General features: G+C 46.5%; 1 protein-coding gene across 1 annotated transcript in view; it reads right to left on the bottom strand.

Moving 5' to 3' along the window:
- ABCA13 (ATP binding cassette subfamily A member 13) overlaps positions 1 to 19,366 on the bottom strand; it is a gene marked incomplete at both ends in the record, with an annotated part of 337,321 nt that overhangs the window by 172,357 nt on the left and 145,598 nt on the right. The window contains 4 exons of the mRNA XM_080818179.1: positions 7,330 to 7,461; positions 7,938 to 8,007; positions 10,295 to 10,624; positions 11,869 to 11,983. Of these exons, the coding sequence (XP_080674305.1) occupies positions 7,330 to 7,461; positions 7,938 to 8,007; positions 10,295 to 10,624; positions 11,869 to 11,983 (647 nt within the window). The remainder of the gene's footprint in view (positions 1 to 7,329; positions 7,462 to 7,937; positions 8,008 to 10,294; positions 10,625 to 11,868; positions 11,984 to 19,366) is intronic.

Below are 19,366 nucleotides of genomic sequence, written 5' to 3'. Positions count from 1 at the left end.
AGAAGCATCAGAATTTCAGAAAATCACATCATTGGTGCAATGCCAACTGGACGTTTTTGAAAACTCAAGGCCACACGTCCATAGCAGCTCATGTGGCTCATTACATGCAAATTCAGGACAAAACATCTGAGATGGCTTTTAACAAACTTAGAACCAGGTGTTATCAAAATTATCAGAGTTTTGTGACATGCACTATATTTTATTAATAAAGGGTTTTTTTTTAAGCTATGTCATGTTCACATCATTCTGCGTATTTTTTAAGTTGTATAGCAAAATAATAAAACATCCACTTTGTAAAAATCACACATTGAAATGATTACTAGGGACTAAGACTCCCATTGTGTTCAATCTTACTCTGATGCTATCGCCAAGTATCTACCCCATGGCTCTCTGAAATCTGAATCATGTTACTGTTCCCTGGCCCAATCCACCCTCGGTCCTGCCGTCTGCCCAAGGATATGATCGCCAGAGCCTTCAAAACACTAGGGACGAAATGTAGGCACTGGGTGAATTATGAGACAGGAGATGTATCCTTGGTTATGCTTCATCATTACCTGCCCCATGTTTTTTTTGGTTTTTTTTTTTTCATTTTTTAAGATTTTGTTTATTAGAGAGGGAGTGTATGAGTGTGTGATTGGCGGGGAGGGGCAGAGAGAGAGGGACAAGGAGATTCCGTGCTGAGCGTGGAGCCTGACATGGGGCTCCATCCCGTGACCCCGAGATCACGACGAGCGCCAAAATCAAAAGTCAGATGCTTAACAGACTGAGTAACACAGGTGCCCCTGACCCATGTTTTATCATGAAAAGTTATCTGACCCCACACTTTCAAATAAGACCCAGACTATTTACAAAAACGTCATTCTTTTATCCAGTTCCCTTGGCTCTCTTTCATCCCACATTATTCCTACTCTAATTAAAATTATTCCCACACGTCTTATCGTATAGAAATAATTCTGGTTGCTCTGAATGACCTCAACATTAGTTTTTATAAGAGTTTTTATACCATTTATCTCTGTCATATATATTCCTTGCTTCCAGAACCAAATGGGGTCGGGTCTTTTTCCTTCCCTTAAATCCAAACTTACTCCACAGAAGTAAGAAAAAGCATCTGGGTACTTCCCTCCTTCTTATAATAACGTTATGCCTGGGCATTGTTACAAATTACTTTCTTTTTATTTCTTTTATGTTACAGTGAAGACAGTACATTAACTTCTTGAATCAGGGAGGTAAGCAGGCCTTATTATCTGTGAATTCTATTTCAGGAGGGTAAAGGAGCATTACAAAATATTTGTCTTAAAAAGAACGCATTGGGTCAGCGAGCTCCTCAAAATCGCAATCCCGCTTATGAATCTGAAAGCCCATCTGCATTTTCTGGCAATTTCATTTTTTGTTATTATTGTCAGACTGGGTGGGAGTTAAAAATAAATAGTGTAATTTGTACAGTATATACATTATTGAAATGTAATGTAAACAGTGTCACTTAAGGATATGTAAGCTGTATACAGGACAATTTAATGTCATGATTAAAAAAAGGAAGACAAATCTGTTGTCATCTTTGGCCAACTCCATGTCTTTTTATTTTTAGACATGTTTTCAGGGCACCTGGGTGGCTCAGTCACTTAAGCCTCTGACTTCAGCTCAGGTCATGATCTCAGGGTCCTGGGATTGAGTCCCACATCGGGCTCTCTGCTCACCAGCGAATCTGCTTCTCCCTCTCCCTCTGCCCCTCCCACCCAGTCATGCTCTCTTGCTCTCTCTCTCCAATAAATAAAATCATTTTTTAAAAAAATGATTTTAAAAAAGAACGTATAAAGCTCAACACCCAATAAAACAAATAATCCAATTAAAATGTGGGCAGAAGACATGAACAGACATTTCTCCAAAGAAGACATCAGATAGCCAACAGACACATGAAAAGTTGTTCAACATCACTCATTGTCAAGGAAATGCAAATCAAAACCACAATGAGGTACCACCTCACACCTGTCAGAATGGCTAAAATCAACAACACAAGAAACAACAGGTGCTGGTGAGGATGTGGAGAAAGGGGAACCCTTGTGCACTGTTGGTGGGAATGCAAACTGGTGTAGCCATTGCGGACAACAGTATAAAGGTTCCTTAAAAAATTAAAAATAGAAATACCAAATGATTCAGTAATCCCACTACTTGGTATTTACCCAAAGAACATAAAACCACCAGTTTGAAAAGGTATACACACCCCTATGCTTATTGGAGCATTATTTACAGAAGTCAAATCATGGAAAGAGCCCAAGTGTCCACTGACTGATGAATGGGTAAAGAAGATGCGGTTTATACATACACTGGAATATTACTCAGCCATCAAAAAGGATGAATTCTGCCATTTGCGATGACGTGGATGGAACTAGAAGGTATTAGGCTAAGCGAAGTAAGTCAGTCAGAGAAAGACAACTACCCTATGGTTTCATCCTATATGGAATATAAGAAACAAAAAAAGCCAACAACAAAAAGAGGAGACAAACCCCAAACAAACAAACAGACTCAACTCTAGAGAACACACTGATGGTCACCAGAGGGGAGGTGGGTGGGAGAGTGGGGGGACAGGTGATGGGGATGAAGGAGCGCACCTGTCGTGATGAGCACGGGGTGATGTAGGGATGTGCTAAATCAGTATGTTATATACCTGAAACCAATATTATGTTATATATTAACTATACTGGAATTATGATTTTTTTAATTTAACTAAATATTATTCTATTTTATCCCTTATTTCATAGATGGTTTTGTCCACTGCCATGATCTCCCACATCCCACACCCACATATGTTCCTGTAAATCAGAATTCCGTGGATGTGTAACTAGTTCACAAGGGTCCGTATTACAAATGCAAAACTGATTCATAATCAATCCATCTCTTAGATCGAAATGGAGGTTTGCCAGAGTTTTGCTTTCAAAGATAATGTGCAAGGAGTCTATGTGCAAACGTACTTTGCATTCACCTGGATATTTCTTTAAAATTAGGAGTCAAAGAGAATAAATATTATTTTAATTTTTTGTTATTTATTTTTTAATGTGCTTTTTACCATTTTTTAAAGATTTTATTTTCAAGTCCTCTCTAGACCCCACATGGGGCTCGAACTCACAATCCGAGATCTGGAATTAGACCCTACACTGACTGAGCCAGCCAGGCGCCCTGAGAACTAACATTTTAAGACTTTTTAAACATAGGACAAATTTGACACACTCTACTGCTTTTCAACTGACATTATCACCAATTATTTAATTTTCCCATAAACTAAATGCTACACAGAAAAATCGGGCCATATTCCTCCACAGGTCATTACAGTTTCCATCAGTCAGAGAAGGAAACGTTGTCTTCTATGTTTGTGCGATTCTAAAAAAACATAAAACTATTTTATGTTTATCAGTTACCAACTTCTCCTTTTATGATGGTTTATTCAAGTGATCTCCTCGCAGATGTATTTAGGTACGTCTTCTTAAAATTTGAATCGAGAATTTTAACCTCTTCTTTCATGGATTCATTAAGTAGTTCTTATAAGCTTGTGAAGTGTCCTTTCATTTTATTTATTTGGATATTTTAAAATTCTTAGAATGGGAACTCGATTTTTGTTATTCATGTCTCTGTCATTATGGTTAGAAAGGCCTTCGTTCTCTTTAAAATCATGATTTTTCTTAAAAGATACTTTTCCTGTTTCCTTGGGGGGGGGTTTTTTGTTTGTTTGTTTGTTTGTTTTAATACTTTATTTATTTATTTGACCAACAGAGATCACAAGTAGGCAGAGAGGCAGGCAGAGAGAGAGAGGAGGAAGCAGACTCCCTGCTGAGCGGAGAGCCCGATGCGGGGCTCAATCCCAGGACCCTGGGATCATGACCTGAGCCGAAAGCAGAGGCTTTAACCCACAGAGCCACCCAGATTCCCTTCCTTGTTATTTTTAATAATATTTATTTCCATTGGATTTATGAATGAATCTAATTTCTATCCTTTCTCATTGATTAAGAGTGCAACCTTTAGCACAAATGAAATTATTACAGTGGGTGTGTTCCTGAACTTTCTAGTCTGTTCCACCACTCTGCTATTGTCACGTGAGCCCTTGGCTGTTTTAATCCTTGACTGTTTACAGGGAGGTTCCGTGGGGTCATCAGTCACCAGTGCCCTTCATCAGTTTCAACAGTTTGGGACCACTGTCATTAATTTGCATTTCTAACTGTCCTTTGGAAACATTTCATGAACTAAAACCAAATTCCCTTTTAGTACTTTTTATTTAAATGATTAATGTGGGTTTCATTATATTACCTTAACACAATGCTTCATACGAGATGGTATGAATTATACGAGTTTGTATATTAACTTGGAAAAATCAACACACTTAAAATGGTAAATATCCACATCAAGGAACATGGCATCTCTTTGTATTTATTCAAATCTATTTTACGTTCACCAGTTTTTTAAGAGGCAGCGCTGGGGGAGGGAAGGGGGAGTGAGAGAGAGAGAATCTTAAGCGGATTCTACTCCCAGTGAGGACCCCATACAGGGCTCGATCTCACGACCCTGAGATCACGACTAGAGCCGAAATCAAGAGTCGGATGTTTAACCGACTGAACCACCCAGGCGCCCCATCGCCAATTTTTTAAAATGTCTTATTTGATATATACTCTCTTTTACATTAGATTCACGCCGAGATGTCTTACTGCTCTTGAGAATGATATCCTGCCAGACACACAGCAAAGCTAGCGGTTTTCATGTCTGTGTGTTTGCGATCAGTCGTCCCATCAGTTCTGCCTTCCTTCAGCTGATTCTTGCCTATGACCTACCAACAATGGCGGCCTGTCTTCTCGGTGTGACATCTCTTGTTGTGTTTTGCTCCCTTCCCCGGTGGCTGCGGCTTTCACCTCAACATCTAATTCCCGCCAGTGCCAAGCACCTGCAGGGGACGCTGAGCACGGCACGGGGCACCCCAGCTGAGACATGATCCCCTGTCCTCCCTCTCTGGTCCCCAATCTCCTCCCACCTCAACTTCCCTAGCCCCAACGCCACAGCCAAGAGAGAGCCTCCCCGCCTCCCAGCGTCGCCATCGCCATCATCACACCCAAAGCCCTTCTTGCAGAACCTGCACGGCCACCCTCCTTCATGGGATCTCTGCCTCCGTTCCCCCACCCCCACCCTGCTGTCTCCATCCTGGAGCCAACCACACCTGCAGAAGTGAGCAGGAATGGGGGTTCGCTTGCTGGAAATGCCTTACTTTAATATGGACAACGTTCCCACCAGGATCCTCGTGGCCCCCGTCCTGAAGGAGGAGGGGAGAACTCAGATCTTTCTGGATTCCTCCCCAAATTTCCTACGGGTATCTGCACCGCCAAGGGTGACCTGCCTTTGCTGGTGTTCACGCTTCTCTGTGGGCTCCAACACATGACCATTTTTTTTTTTCAGCGTAACAGAATTCATTGTTTTTTCACCACACCCAGTGCTCCATGCAATCCGTGCCCTCCCTAATACCCACCACCTGGCTCCCCCAACCTCCCACCCCCCGCCCCTTCAAAACCCTCAGGTTGTTTTTCAGAGTCCATAGTCTCTCATGGTTCACCTCCCCTTCCAATTTCCCTCAACTCCCTTCTCCTCTCCATCTCCCCTTGTCCTCCATATTATTTGTTATGCTCCACAAATAAGTGAAACCATATGATACTTGAACACATCGCCATTTTATATGTAGCTGTAGGTCCCTGCTCATGAATGTTGTGTTCAATGTGGCGAGCCCTGACTCTGCCAAGCTCGGATTTCCTCTCCTTGGTTAATGACTGTTGCGTTTCTACTCTGTTTCAGTCAGTCCGTGGGTCCCCTCAACGGGGAGAGCATCGGTCTATGAGACCTGCCGTCTGCCTGTCTCCTTCCAGCCACCTGTCTGCGTCTCTCCCAATGCTGGGGACTCCCTGCCACCCTCCCGTCCCAGCCTTGACTTGCCTCATGACCCCCTTCCTCAAACATTTTAACATCAACATCACACGTGCACTTTCTAACTTCCCTCCCTCGTGCCGGCTAGCCACCTTTTAACACCCACTGCTTCTCCTTCCGTTTTACTTCACCTCGGTATTCCTCAGTTAACTTTTTTTTAACTTCTTATTTCCTAGAATCCAGTTTTTCTTTAATTTTATCCCAAGCCCCCAGACCATGCAATGTAAAATTTGAAAGTAAACCCCATTGCAGGTTTATGCACTTGCTCTCATTCTTGGAGACCCTGTGTTCCTGCTTTTCTGTAAAGTAATCCTGTCAGTGGCACCGTTCATTTGGATTTTTACTCATCCTTCGATGATGCATGGGCGCTCCAAGTCTGAAATACGTTTTTGGAAACGGAATGGACGGGTTGTCTTTGTAGCCCACGTGTGTATGATTAGAATCTCTCTCTGTGTGTCTCTGTGTGTCTCTGTCTCTGTCTCTCATCGTTCTTAACTTTAAAAGATTAGATGTCACTTCAAATATCCAGGTGCTTTGGAAATTACAGAGACAAAATCACAAGTCATTTCAGCAAGGGCATAGGCTGTCATCAAAGTACCACTGCTAAAAACATAAAATAAAAAGGCTTTAAAAGCTGTTTCTGCTCTTTTCGTCCTGAGCCAGGCGTGTGGTCTGGGTACCTCCTTCCCCACGAACACGGCAGGGAAAACCATTACTGCTGGTGGCCTGGCTTCCCACGGCCTCCAGGATGCACCTGCCGTTCCACAGAAGAAATCTCACACTTGACACCACTGACACTCTGGGTTTGGAGGCGACACCTGACCCCAGCCCCCAGCACAGCCCCTCATCCTCAGCCTGGTTTCCCACCAGGTTCTGCCCACCCTGCCCTGGCAGAGAGCAGGGTCCCTCCGCTCCTGCTCCACACCGTCTCTGACTCCTGCCCAACCTGGTCCCCGTGGGGCCAAGGACACACGTGCCCCCAGACTCTCCCACCCTCACTCCCCACATCCCCGATCCAGAGAACCCCGATCCTGGGTCTTTCCTGTCCATTGACAGAAGCCCACCCAGGCAGCCGCTTGGTGGCCCGGGGTGAGAGGGGGCGCTCCGTCAGCCTCCGGGCACTTGTGTCCTATCCTCACGTGGCCTCTACTGTTTCCTTCAGGACCTGGGCAGCCCGCCTGTTCCTCGAGCCTTCACAGCTCCCTCTCAAACACATCCTACGAAGCCCCCTCTGAGCTCTCATTTAAATTTAGATAATTATCATTCTAATATCCGTGCATATTAGATTTAAATTCCATTAGATCAGATGATTAGATGTAAACTCATGAATTAAACCCTTTTTTTAGCTTGTTTAGGGCATCTCTGATCACACAGAATTCTTACCGGGAATCAAGTTGTTCAAGTACCAGCCACATAAGAAGTAAAGGCCTGAATCGAAGGCCATCATCCAGCAAACCCAGCCAAATGTCATGCCCGACGGTTCCGGAGGCTGGTACATGTTACTCCACTGGACCCCTGGAAGGAAGGGAAAGGCAGACTCAGAGCCTCACAGCGTCTCTCGGGGCAGGTCTGGGTGAGTAAGTCCGTGCGTTCTGGAAGCTCCGAGCAAAGCCGAACGCAGCCGAGACAAAGGCAGGTCCTCCCTCGGATCACAGCTCCTCAGAGCTGGGAGGCTGCCCAATCTCCTGTGATTTCAAGGAAACCAGGTGGACTGGCTTTCGCCCCTTTCGAGGATCAACATTTTGTTGTTGTTGTCTTATTTTAGTGTTGTTTTACTTCTACCTCGTTTGTTGTCTCACCAAAACGCATCTATCGGGGCCACTGGGCTGTGGGGGGTAATCACACCCCCTGAGGCAACCCCAGCACCGAGTTCCAGACGGTCCGCTTTGGAATCAAGACCTTGTCCTCCGGCCCTTCTAACAGGACACCTGGAAACGCCTAGAAGCCTGAATCACCGGTCTCTTCTGACGAAGGCTTCTCCCCTTCCTTACCTGCTTCTTGTCCTTCTAGGAAGGTGACGAAAAACACTCCTTGTCCAAAGGCCGTGGTGGAGAGCAGGCACTGCCCATGGGGAACAGAGAGAGAAACAGCACGTTAGCGCTGCCCTGAGACCCCAGAAAACCCACGGCGCCACACGCAAACACAGAAGCCGCACCCGCACCCCTGCCCCCCAGCGACGGCAAAGGATCACTCCAGGCAGTGATTTCGACATTGGACCCTGGGAGACTGAGCCAAAGTCAGCCCAGTCTGGTAGGCTGGTAACAAGCTAGTTTTTAATGGGGAAGGGAATTCTCTCTCTTCCCTGAGGTGCCTAAAGTGCCAGAGACCCGAGCACCGCGTACAGAAACACGGAACGGGAAACAGTGGAGAACAGAACGCAGCGATTTCTTGTTTTTCATTATTAAGTGGATGGCCTGGAGCGTGCCGCAGGCAGACCTACAGAACGTCCCCGCGATTCTGTGCTAGAGAGAGAGCGCCCTGGAGGAAAGCGCTACTTTGTCTCCACTGGGCAGGTCCTACGTCCACGGAAGAGCCTGCTGAACACGTATTTCACACTTAAAAACATCATGCACCAGAGTTAGGGTTTTTTTTTTCCTTTTTTTCCCCTTTTTTTGTTTTTTGTTTTGTTGTGGTTTTTTTTGGCAAGGAAACGTTTGAACATGGGGGAAGGAACTCAAACATTGTACGCTGGAACTTTAAACAGATGCATTGAAGTAAAGGCGCACCAGGGTATTTGAAATTCGGACCATGTAAGGAGTACATATAAGGAGTAGGGGGGAGCAGCGTTGTGTAAAGGGTCCCAGTCATTTCCACGATTCTGGAAACAGCTAACAAACACTAACCCAAAATTATTGGTTCAGCTAATTAGAACCGGTGAACACCTATCAATGGATAAATTCTGATTAAAGGTGGCATTTCGGGACACCTGTGTGGCTGTCAGTGAAGCGTCTGCCTTCGGCTCAGGTCATGATCCCGGGGTCCTGGGATCGAGTCCCACATCGGGCTCCCTGCTCAGCAAGAAGTCTGCTTCTCCCTCTGCCTGCTGCCCCTCCCTACTTGTGCTCTCATGCTCCCTCTCCGTCTCTCGCTAACTCGCTCTAGGGTAAGTAAGTAAATAAATAAATAAATAAAATCTTAAATAAATAAACACATAAAGGTGGCATTTCTTCATCGGGCTGTGTGTCCATGGCCAGTAGGAACAGTGGAGGTTCACGGATGCTGGAAAAAAATAACGGGGCTGTCACAGAGGTATTCTCCCCGAGTTTTCAAGGGAGCAGAGAAAGTGACGCTGTCCCTACAAGCAAGGGCCCAAGAGCTGTCATTGTGCTGTGTGGGACAGGCGACCTCCCATGGCCTTCAAGGGTCCTGTAGGAGCCCTGAGAGCCTAGCCTTCCCGGGCGCCTCCCAAATTCTCCCTCAGTGGCTCCAGTCATGCCTCCCATCAGACTGCAGTTGGGGAACCTGGTGTGACCTGTGGGGGTAGGAGAGGTCTGGGGCTGGCTCTCTGCCGCAGACCGTCCTCACGGCCATGCATGCGTCCCTTTGCCATGGACGGAGCTCCCTGCGCCTACCAAGCACTTCTCACCCAAGAAGGAATGGGTGTGTCTCTTCTGTGTACTTTGTGTCGCACACCCAACAGAATCACCCTACTCACTCGGGCGGGCGCACTCCAAATGGTGAATGATTCTGACGTCGCTAACAGAGGATCATTCCCCTCAGTGTGATGTCATTCCTGACGTTTCAAGAAACACACTTATTTTTTGCTGCTAAAATAGCTTCGGAAATCTATGTCTTTCCATCCGTGAAACAGACAGACACAGAGGTCCTACGCTGCCTTTGGGGCGTGGCCGATTTCCAAAACGCCCCCAGAGGAGAGACCCTGCTATGCAGGAAGTGCCAATTCCTCACGGGCTGCCTTCCAGGAAAAATGCTGCAATGCCTGTGCACGGAGGTGGCCAGCGCACGGAGGTGGCCAGCGCACGCAGACGGCCAGTGCACGAGGTGGCCAGTGCATGGAGGCGGCCAGAGCACTGAGGCGGCCAGAGCACGAGGCGGCCAGAGCACTGAGGCGGCCAGAGCACTGAGGCGGCCAGAGCATGAGGCAGCCAGTGCACGGAGGCGGCCAGAGCACAGAGGCGGCCAGTGCACGAGGTGGCCAGTGCACGAGGCGGCCAGTGCACGGAGGCGGCCAGTGCATGGAGGCAGCACAGTCGGCCTCCGGGGGCCGAATAAGGAGGAGGAGGTAATGGGGAGCCCACCCAGATCTAGAAATGACAGACCGGTGGAGTGAGGTCATGACTGATTTGTCAGGTAGATGCAGCAATTAAAAAAAGAAGAAGAAACTTACCAGAAACGTCTGCAGGACAACACTGAGTTGGTTATGGAGAACCAACAGCACTATGTAGGGCAGAAAGCTGATCATATACACCAGGCTGGTACAGAGGGCAGCTGTGTTCGCTCGGCTGAAAAACACACTGAGGAAGTAACTCAGCATGACGACCGACACCCCGAAATCCAGGAGAAAGAGGAAAATGATACAGGCGTTGCTGTGCGCGAAGATGCCGCTTGCTTTGAGAATGACGGCCAGGGCGACGCTGCTTAAGGCCAACACGGCCATGTTCTCCAGAAACCAGGCCAGGAAGAAGACGGTGGGATGCACGCCCATCATTCTCATGTACTGTCAAAAGAAGGAAACACAGGGTTATCACCGGGATCCTTGAGAAAGAACAGATCTTGTCACGGGAGGCAGGTGGCACTAGAAATTTCCACGCTGGGGCCAGCCTGGCCATCAGCCCCGTGCAGAACCCAGAACCCAGCACCCCTTGTAGGGAACGCTCCCTGGGGAGGTCACGGCCCCCGGCCCCCAGCCCCCAGGCTCAAGCGATGGCCATCATGCCTTGTGCTCCCTTATCCACTCGGACTTCGCCAGCTTTCTTTTTCCTTTTTTGTTTTTTCGGGTTTTTTTGTTTTGTTTTGTTTTTGGTTGTTTTCTGTCTTTTTTTTTCCCCCTCTTCATTTCAGTGGTGTTGGTTTGGTTTAAGGAAGACAAACAGAACCATGAAAAGAGGGAGGGATACTGGACCCTAAGCTGTTCGGGGGGGGGGGGTCTCTTGCATGACTGTTAGAATGCATTTTGCAAAAACAACTCAGCCTGAAGTAATAATGAGATGAATGCCTCCATGAAGCTTCTCATTTTCCATCTGTAACTTCGGGGTATCTTGGAGGGTGGTGGAGCTGGTCCCTGGTAAAAGGAGACCAACTCAACGGGACTGACCCCCCAGTCTCCAGTCCCCATGCCCAGGGTCCTTGCTGGGTGGATGAGGAGGAAACACAGAAATGCAGGAAAATTCCGTTCTGAGTAGGTGAACAACGTGGGAAACAGCAGTGCCGGTCCCGGTCAGACCGAATGCGAACCGAGCCCTGGACCCCGCTGTTTCTTCACCTTAATAACGGAGGCGAGGGGGTGCATGCACCCATCCCCCACAAAGGCCAGCCTCCATCGGGTACTTTCAGGAATGTTCCTCCCTAACCACAGATGTGACAGTTTCAAGTTTTAACAGTAGTAAAGCGAGAACATCAAGGCTGCCTCGAAGGGACATAACCCTAAATCAAGGTGGGGAGTCCACCCTTACGTCTTTCCGGGTTGTTTAAAACTTGCTGAATGGGCAACACTGGCTCCTTTCTTTGAACCCGACCTGCCTGTCCTTGGGCTTCCTTCCATCCCCGCAGAAAACACCTGTTAGCCTGGCAGGGCTCCGATGTGAAATGATCCTCCGGGGGCCCCCTCCCGGCCATGCACAGGGGTCCCAGCACAGGGGAGGGCAGGCGAAACAGAGCCTGGGGGTCAATCATGGGACAGGATTCGGCTCCAAAGCCCCCGTCGCCCCTGCTGGTCCCCCGGGCAGGCACTCGGCCGATTACCTCTTCTATCTGGATCTCTCGCTCGTAAACCAGCTTTCGGACCATGCTGCTCACAGACACCATCCACGTCAGCATCATTATCAGAGGGAAGAAGAAGCCGACGTTGTTCAAGAATCTGCAAGGAAGTAATCCCGTCAGCACTCGAGGGCGAAGGAAGCGGCTCCAGGGTCGGGCTCCTGCGTACACATTTTCACGACGTCCTTACACGCGACCAAGCCCTTCCAAGGAGCAACATCTTGTCTGGCCATTTCAACAGGATGGCTGGCTGGCGTCCTGATTTAGAAGGCGTGCGAAACTCACGAAGGAGACACGCTGGTTGGAGGTCCCTTGCGTGGCCACTGTCCCCCAGCCCCAATCACTGCCCTCTGACACCTTCCTAGGCAGAGCCCATGGGAAGGACACAGGTCACTCATTCATGACTACAACTTCCCCTACTTAGTTGGGACGCTGTGTGTCTTCAATCGAAAATCTCAGTTGACTATAGATTATGGCCTTACAAGATATGCGAAAAGTGGCCGTTGAAATTCTCCCTGTGGCCAGCCACCTGGGTGGCTCAGTTGGTGTCTGAGTCTTGGTTTCAGCTGAGGTCATGATCTCAGAGTTGTGAGATCGAGTTCTGAGTCAGACTCCATCAAAGAGTCTGCTTGTCCCTCTCCCTCTGCCCCTCCCCCCTCCCCTGCTTACATGCTCGCTCGCTCTCTCTCTCTCTTTCATAAATAAATAAAATCTTTTTAAGAAAGAAAGAAAAGAAGTCTCCATGTCTCTTCCTCAACCACTCACTTCCCACTCCTGCTATCCAGCTTCTCTAACACACACTGGACATGGCCGTTACCTAGAACGCCCACGACAGCCCCTCCTCAAACCCAACGGGACATTCTCCATCGTTATCCTTCACTTCTTGGCTGTGTTTGGTACCAGTGACGGGTCCCTCCTCCTTTCCTCCTTTTGCTTCTAGTACCACTCCTGGCTTTCTCCACAGTCTCCTCGGTCTCCTTCACCGTGACTTCTCAGCCCAGCCCTGGGCTCTGCCCCTCACCCCATCCACCCTGAGTTCTAGACCCACATATCCATTATTCGCTTCATCACGGAGGCCGCCCAGAGGGGCAAGCCACGTGACTGGGCTTGCGGTCCATGAATGAACCGAAGAGAGAAAGATCCTGTCCTGAAGCATCCTATGTTCTGGCGGGTGGGGGGGGCACCTGTATGAGGAAGTACAGCTTCCGTGGGTGGGGTTGCTATCTCAGACAGGGTAGCTGGGCAAGGTGTTTGTGGGAGACGTGTCAGAGCAGAGAGCGGATGAAGTAAGGAAAAGAGTCCCCCAGAATGTCAGGGATCTGAAGGAAGTTGGCTCTAGGCAGAGAGGCAGCAAGGGAAGGCTGGAGGTGGGAGCACGGGGGCACAGCTCCGGGGTGGCCAGGACCGCGTGGCTTAGGAGATGGGGTGGCGCGTCAGCTGGGGCCAGATCTTGCAAGGATTTTCTACACCCGCGTGACAGCGGATTTCGTCAAAGAACCAGGGAATTCCGCAAAAGGGTTTTAGAAGGGAGAGAGGGAAACGGGAAGGGGACCCATTAGGTGTGAGGTTTTTAAAAAGGCTGAATGCAGTGTAGACGGAGAAGTGAAGGTGGCAAAGCCCATGAAGAGGGAGTGGGAAAGCCACAGCACATGTGCAGCCGTGGAGACAAGACGAGGGGGCGGGCAAAGATGCGGACCCGGAGGCAGAACCAGCTCTCTGGTCCCTGTTGCAACAGCCTGCAAGGCCGCCCCTGCCCAGGCCTCCCCTTCAGAGTGCTGGCCCCAGTGTGGACCATCGGTCCTTCCCACCGGACGGTAAGGCCTCACCCTACATCTCTGCTCGGCAAAGGCCGTCCACGTAGTGAATGCGAACTACTTGTTAGGGAAACTGTGACTAAGCAAAAAAAGAAGGGGGAGGCGGATTGACATCTTTGTTTTTATTCATTTTTCTGCCTGAGAGGATTACAATGACCATCAATTTGGTGAATCGCATTTTAAAGCTAAACATGAGCTAACTCCAACGCGATCCAGAAACGCTAGAAAGTTAGCTCACGCGCTGCTCAGCTTGGCGGTTTTTCTGAGGCTTTTTAGTCCTTGTTTTTTATTGTGTCCGGTGCAAGTAGAAGGCTAGGAAGAGGAAGCACCATATCCTATATACACCTGCATATCCCACAAGTGACATCTCTTCTCCCAGATTAACCCAATTTACAGGAAAAAAAAAAAAGATGCTTGGATCACTTGTAAAGCTAAAAAACAACGAATACAGAGCTTATTTGGGGGATGGGAGGGGTTTGAAAAGAGTTTGTCTATGTGTTCATGAACTTTATCTTTTCTACTTAAAAGTACTGGACCTGGGCACCTGGGGAGCTCCGTCAGTTAAGCATCATCCTTCAGCTCCCTTCGGCTCAGGTCATGATCTCAGGGTCCTGGGATCGAGCCCCGTATCGGGCTCTCTGTTCAGCAGGGAGCCTGCTTCCTCCTCTCTCTCTGCCTGCCTCTCTGCCTACTTGTGATCTCTCTGTCAGATAAATAAATAAAAATCTTAAAAAAAAAAAAAAATTCCATCTGAGTTACTGCCTGGCCATCACATTGGGTCAGAATTCCATGCGTGCCTGGGGCTATGATGTACGTGTCCTATGGAACCCCCATCCACCCACCCACATCTTTGTAATGACAGAGTCGTGGCAGGCTTGCAAGTGAGTAAACCCAGCTCTGGAGCCCTTGCAGTCACGACCACAGATCTCAGGGAACATCCAGTCACTCTGTACGTACCTGGCTGAGTCAGGTTACTTGGGAGAAGTGACACGGAATGAGAAGTTGGAATACGTGGCTTGTGGGTCTCACCCTTTCCTACTCGACTCCTGAACACCAGTCCCACATCAACAAGAGAAGGAAAAATGTCCATTCCAGTTTTGACAAATGCCTGAACGTACTTGAAACGGCTGCTAAAAACAGTCAAGGTCAAGAAGGCGGCACACAAGAACGTGGATGAGAGACGTCAGTAGCAAAGTCCCTCCCCCGCAGGTGTAGAAGGCACCATCAAAACCGCACCTCTGAAAGTCTAGGGGCACGACCTGAGGGTACAAGATACAGGACAGGATGTGTTAAGTGGGTGCCAAGCCGCGTGTTAAGGTGGGTGGTGTCAGAAACCACTCTTGCACCCAGACCCTTTCACCAGGGAAAGAGAAGAGGAAGGTTACGTGAGGAGCACATGTATCTAGCGGAAGTGCTCAGTCCTTGTGGCCATTAAGGTCACCTGGTCCTCACTCCCAACGGGACCCCCTGGCAAACGACTGGGCAGGAAAACCCAATTCATTCAGAACGAATAACAACAAGAGCAAAATCCAGCACATCTGTCCAAGGAATAAAGGTGGTTGAGTCCCACCATCACCAACCAATGAAAAACACGTGCCCAAAAAGATGGTCACACGAGGCAGATGAAAATAGTGAATGTATCATTTGCCATCGATGGAAAAATAGTTAATAAGGCAATTCCGCATATTAAAAAACACCCTATAGCAGAATTGTTACAATTGGGTGATGAGGTGGCAAGACAATAAGAAGATAGGAAATGGGACCTGGGAGAACCTAGAAAGAAACAGAAGGGAAAGAGGAGCCATCAAACGAGATACAGTTAGAAGATGCGCAGGTCAAATTGATACCGCACAAAACGTGGTACGGGACATAAAAAATTGACATAAGAAACACAACTGAAAGAAACAGAAATAAAGAAAAAGGTATTTTTTTTTTAATTAGGGAAATGTTATGGATAAAAAATACGGGGAAAAGAAATCCATGCAATTAGAGTCCTTGAAGAAGAAAATCCAGTGCTGGAAGATAATAAATTGGTAATGCTGGAACCCATCAAAAGTTTCCAGGCAAGAAAACTGAAATCTACACATTGAAAGGTCTTATCTTGTGCCATGGACAATTATTCTAGAATGGTCTACGATGAAATGTATCCAACTAAATTTATTGAATTTTCAAGTCACTAGCAACTTGGCAAAATTACCAGGTCAGATAAAAGCAGGAAAATATCAGAATGGCCTCAGATTGTTCCATAATCACATTCAAGGCCAACGATAATGGAGTTATTTCTACAAAATACTTGAGGAAAATCTAAGTCAAGGATCTCATATCTAGCCAAGCTGCCTTTCAAATATAAATGCTGCAAAGATTTCTAAGTACGTAAGAACCCAGGTTACATTATCTCATATGATCATCTTAAGGAAATTACTAGAAGACAAATTTTAGCCCACCCAAGGATGACCGGTAAATTACAGGGTAAGGATAATGATAAGCAATGAACATGTGTTCTGGTAAAAGTAAGACTAAAACAAAAAATGGAAATTCAGATGACAAGACAGACTGGAAAGGTTATGTTCCCTGAAATGTAGAAGTGATATGACAAACAAAAATTGGAAGGTTAGCGGAAATGAATCAGAGAGAAAGAATAAATTGATGAATGTCAAAATCAGAGGCTATTTGTTCAGGATTCACAAATGTAGAATATAAGCATAGGCATCTTTCATGGTACAAGAGAAAACAATGACATAATATCAACCAAAATGACATGGTGGAGAAGAAAATTTAATGACAGAAGAAGAGGAATTTTTATTTTGCATGGTAAAAAAAAAATATATATATATACACACACACACACACATATATAGTTAATATTATATATATATAATAAATATATTATATATATTATTTTATATTTATATATATTATATATATGGTTAGTGTTATTTTATTATTATTATTATTATTTATATGAAGTTCCAGTTATAAGATAACCACCAGCACAATAAAGCATTATTAAATATAAGTTAATTTTTTTAAGATTTTATTTATTTGAGAGAGAGAGAATGAGTGGAGGGAGAGGCAGAGGGAGAGGAAGCAGCAGGTTCTCCACCCAGCAGGGAGCCTGACTCATGCGGCTCTGAGCCAAAGGCAGAGGCTTAACTGACTGAGCCACCCAGGTGCCCCTAAATATGAATTTAAAAGCAAAATCATAAGTATAGGAAAATACTTAGCTAAGAACGTATATACATGAAACTTTATTTCATGCTTTATAGACCTAACCTTGCCTAAATAAGAAGGTATATGAGACATACAAGACACACACCTGAAACAAAACATTGTGGAAAAGTCTAAGGGCAAAGACACATCGAACAAATGGGAACACAGAGATGTAGGGGGACAGAGAGAACAGGAGGGAGAAAAGAAGGGAAAAAAGCAGGTATCATCAAGTTACTTTCATACAAGGTAGACTTATGTGTAAAAGGAGGACTCAGAAGACAATTATTCACATCTGTGCACAACATTCAAATGCCACCAGCACAGGAAAAGGAGAGAGACAACCAAGTAGGAGGGGGACCATGATTTATCTGCCTTAGTCTAAGACAAATGCAAGGTTGAACTTTAAGGAAAGAGAATTCCTAAATAACAAAATGAATATAGATCTGATTCTGTATTCCCAAGATAGGAAATTAGAAATTCTTTCCAAGTGCCCATAAATCATTCACAAGAGTAGATTATATATTAGTTGACAGAGAGAAATGCTATTAATTCAAAATTTGGATGTGATAAAGATGTTTCCTGGAGGCAATGTAAAAATTAGCACGCAGCTACAGGAACCGGGAGTTAGTGTACAATTCAGTTTTCAGCTTTGGTCAATCTGATTGAAAAAAAAAATGCTAATATGGAGCAGTTTCTTTCTTTTTTTTTTTTTTTTAAGGTTTTATTTATTTGTCTGACAGAGAGAGACACAGCAAGAGAGGGAACACAAGCAGTGGAGTGAGAAAGGGAGAAGCAGTCTCCTCACCGACCAGGGAGCCCGATACCAGGCTCGATCCCAGGACCCTGGGATCATGATCTGAGCCAAAGGCAGAGGCTTAATGACTGAGCCACCCAGGCGCCCCTGTGCAATTTCAATTTATTCTTTTTTCTTATTATAAGTGCACTGAGTAACTTTGGAAATTCCTGAGAATTTCCACTTGGAAATTAAAAGAAGCTTCACTCAAACAGCTCCTGGGAAAAGGAGACCGTCGACACCCGTATCGCAAGAATGCAGACAGAATTCACAAATAAAGTCCAAAAATAGTTCCATGGAAATGGAAAAATAGAACCAGAATATACTTAGGGCACTTGTTACAGGTCTGAATTTTAAAATTCCAGCCCCTGATGGGCTCAGTGGGTGGAGCATGTGACTCTTGATCATGGCGTTGTGAGTTCAAGCCCCATGTTGGGCATAGCATGTACTTAAAATCAATCAATCCATCCATCCATCTGGGCGTGGGGGAAGCATGTCATAGGAGGGATAACCACAAAAGGAGGGAGAAAAGGGGAAGACAGAACCCATTGCCTGGCTTCTCCTTTCCAACACCTTAGCGGCAGGGGGAGGTTGGCAGGAAAGCTCCCAGCCTCCACCGACCTCCACATTGGGTGACGGTCTGACGAGGCCCTTTGACGCTTTCCTTCAGGACCTCCACAAAGGAGGGGACACTGCTATTGGCCTTCCTAGGGTCCTCCTGTCCCCCAACCTACAAGCCTCCTGCAGACAAGAGAACATTTTTTCTCATGGCCACGAATGACAGGCAACTACCATGGCCGACACATGGCAAGTGCTGGACACACTGTTTTCCAAAGAAGGATGAGCACAGACACTTTGACTCCTAGCAAGACTGATGATGTCAGGCATATAAAAAGCACATTACCACAACACATGAAGGAACAGTCCCAAAACAAAAAACAAAATACGACCGATGTGTAAGAAGACAGTATGAGGTGGGATTTTTTTCCATTAGAGTCTCGACTCTTGATAGATAATCATTTGCTTGTAACACTAACAATAAAAAAAGGAACATATTAAAATCAGGGAAGTCAGAACAGGATGTCCATACGCTCCCTACTGTCCAGACAGCATAAATCAAACAAGTATATTCCAGATTCTTCCGTGTTTTCATCCCTGTTCTGGATCCCAAGCAAAAGCACTACCAATAAAAGTCTGTAAACATGGGACGCCTGGGTGGCTCAGTCCTTTAAGGCCTGCCTTCGGCTCAGGTCATGATCCGCAGGTCCTGGAATCGAGTCCCAAATTGGACTCCGCTCATCGGGGAGGCCGCTTCTCCCTCCACCTGCCGCTCCCCCTGCGGGTGCTCTCTCTTGCTCACTGTCTGACAAATAAATAAATAAATCTTTTAAAAAAATAAGAAAGGTCTGCCAACAGGAAATCAAATGCTCTCATTTATGTAAGCCTCTTTAAAAGGACACTCTGATCTTCATAAACATTCATCGTCACCAGCTCTTTTCCTGAAGGTGGCAAATGCTCGATTTACATTCCAATGACCCCTCGCTAGGAGTGTGCTCTCTGTGGCCAGCCTCTATTAGCACCATCCAGTGACTTCAAAGACAGGCAAGTGATGGAGGCCTTGCATGGGAGTCACACAGTGGGGAAGGACCACAGAGAAATCGGCTTT

Source organism: Martes martes (genome assembly GCF_963455335.1).
Source record: "Martes martes genome assembly, chromosome: 11".
NCBI lineage: Eukaryota > Metazoa > Chordata > Mammalia > Carnivora > Mustelidae > Martes > Martes martes.
This window is presented reverse-complemented; position numbering and strand designations above follow the sequence as displayed.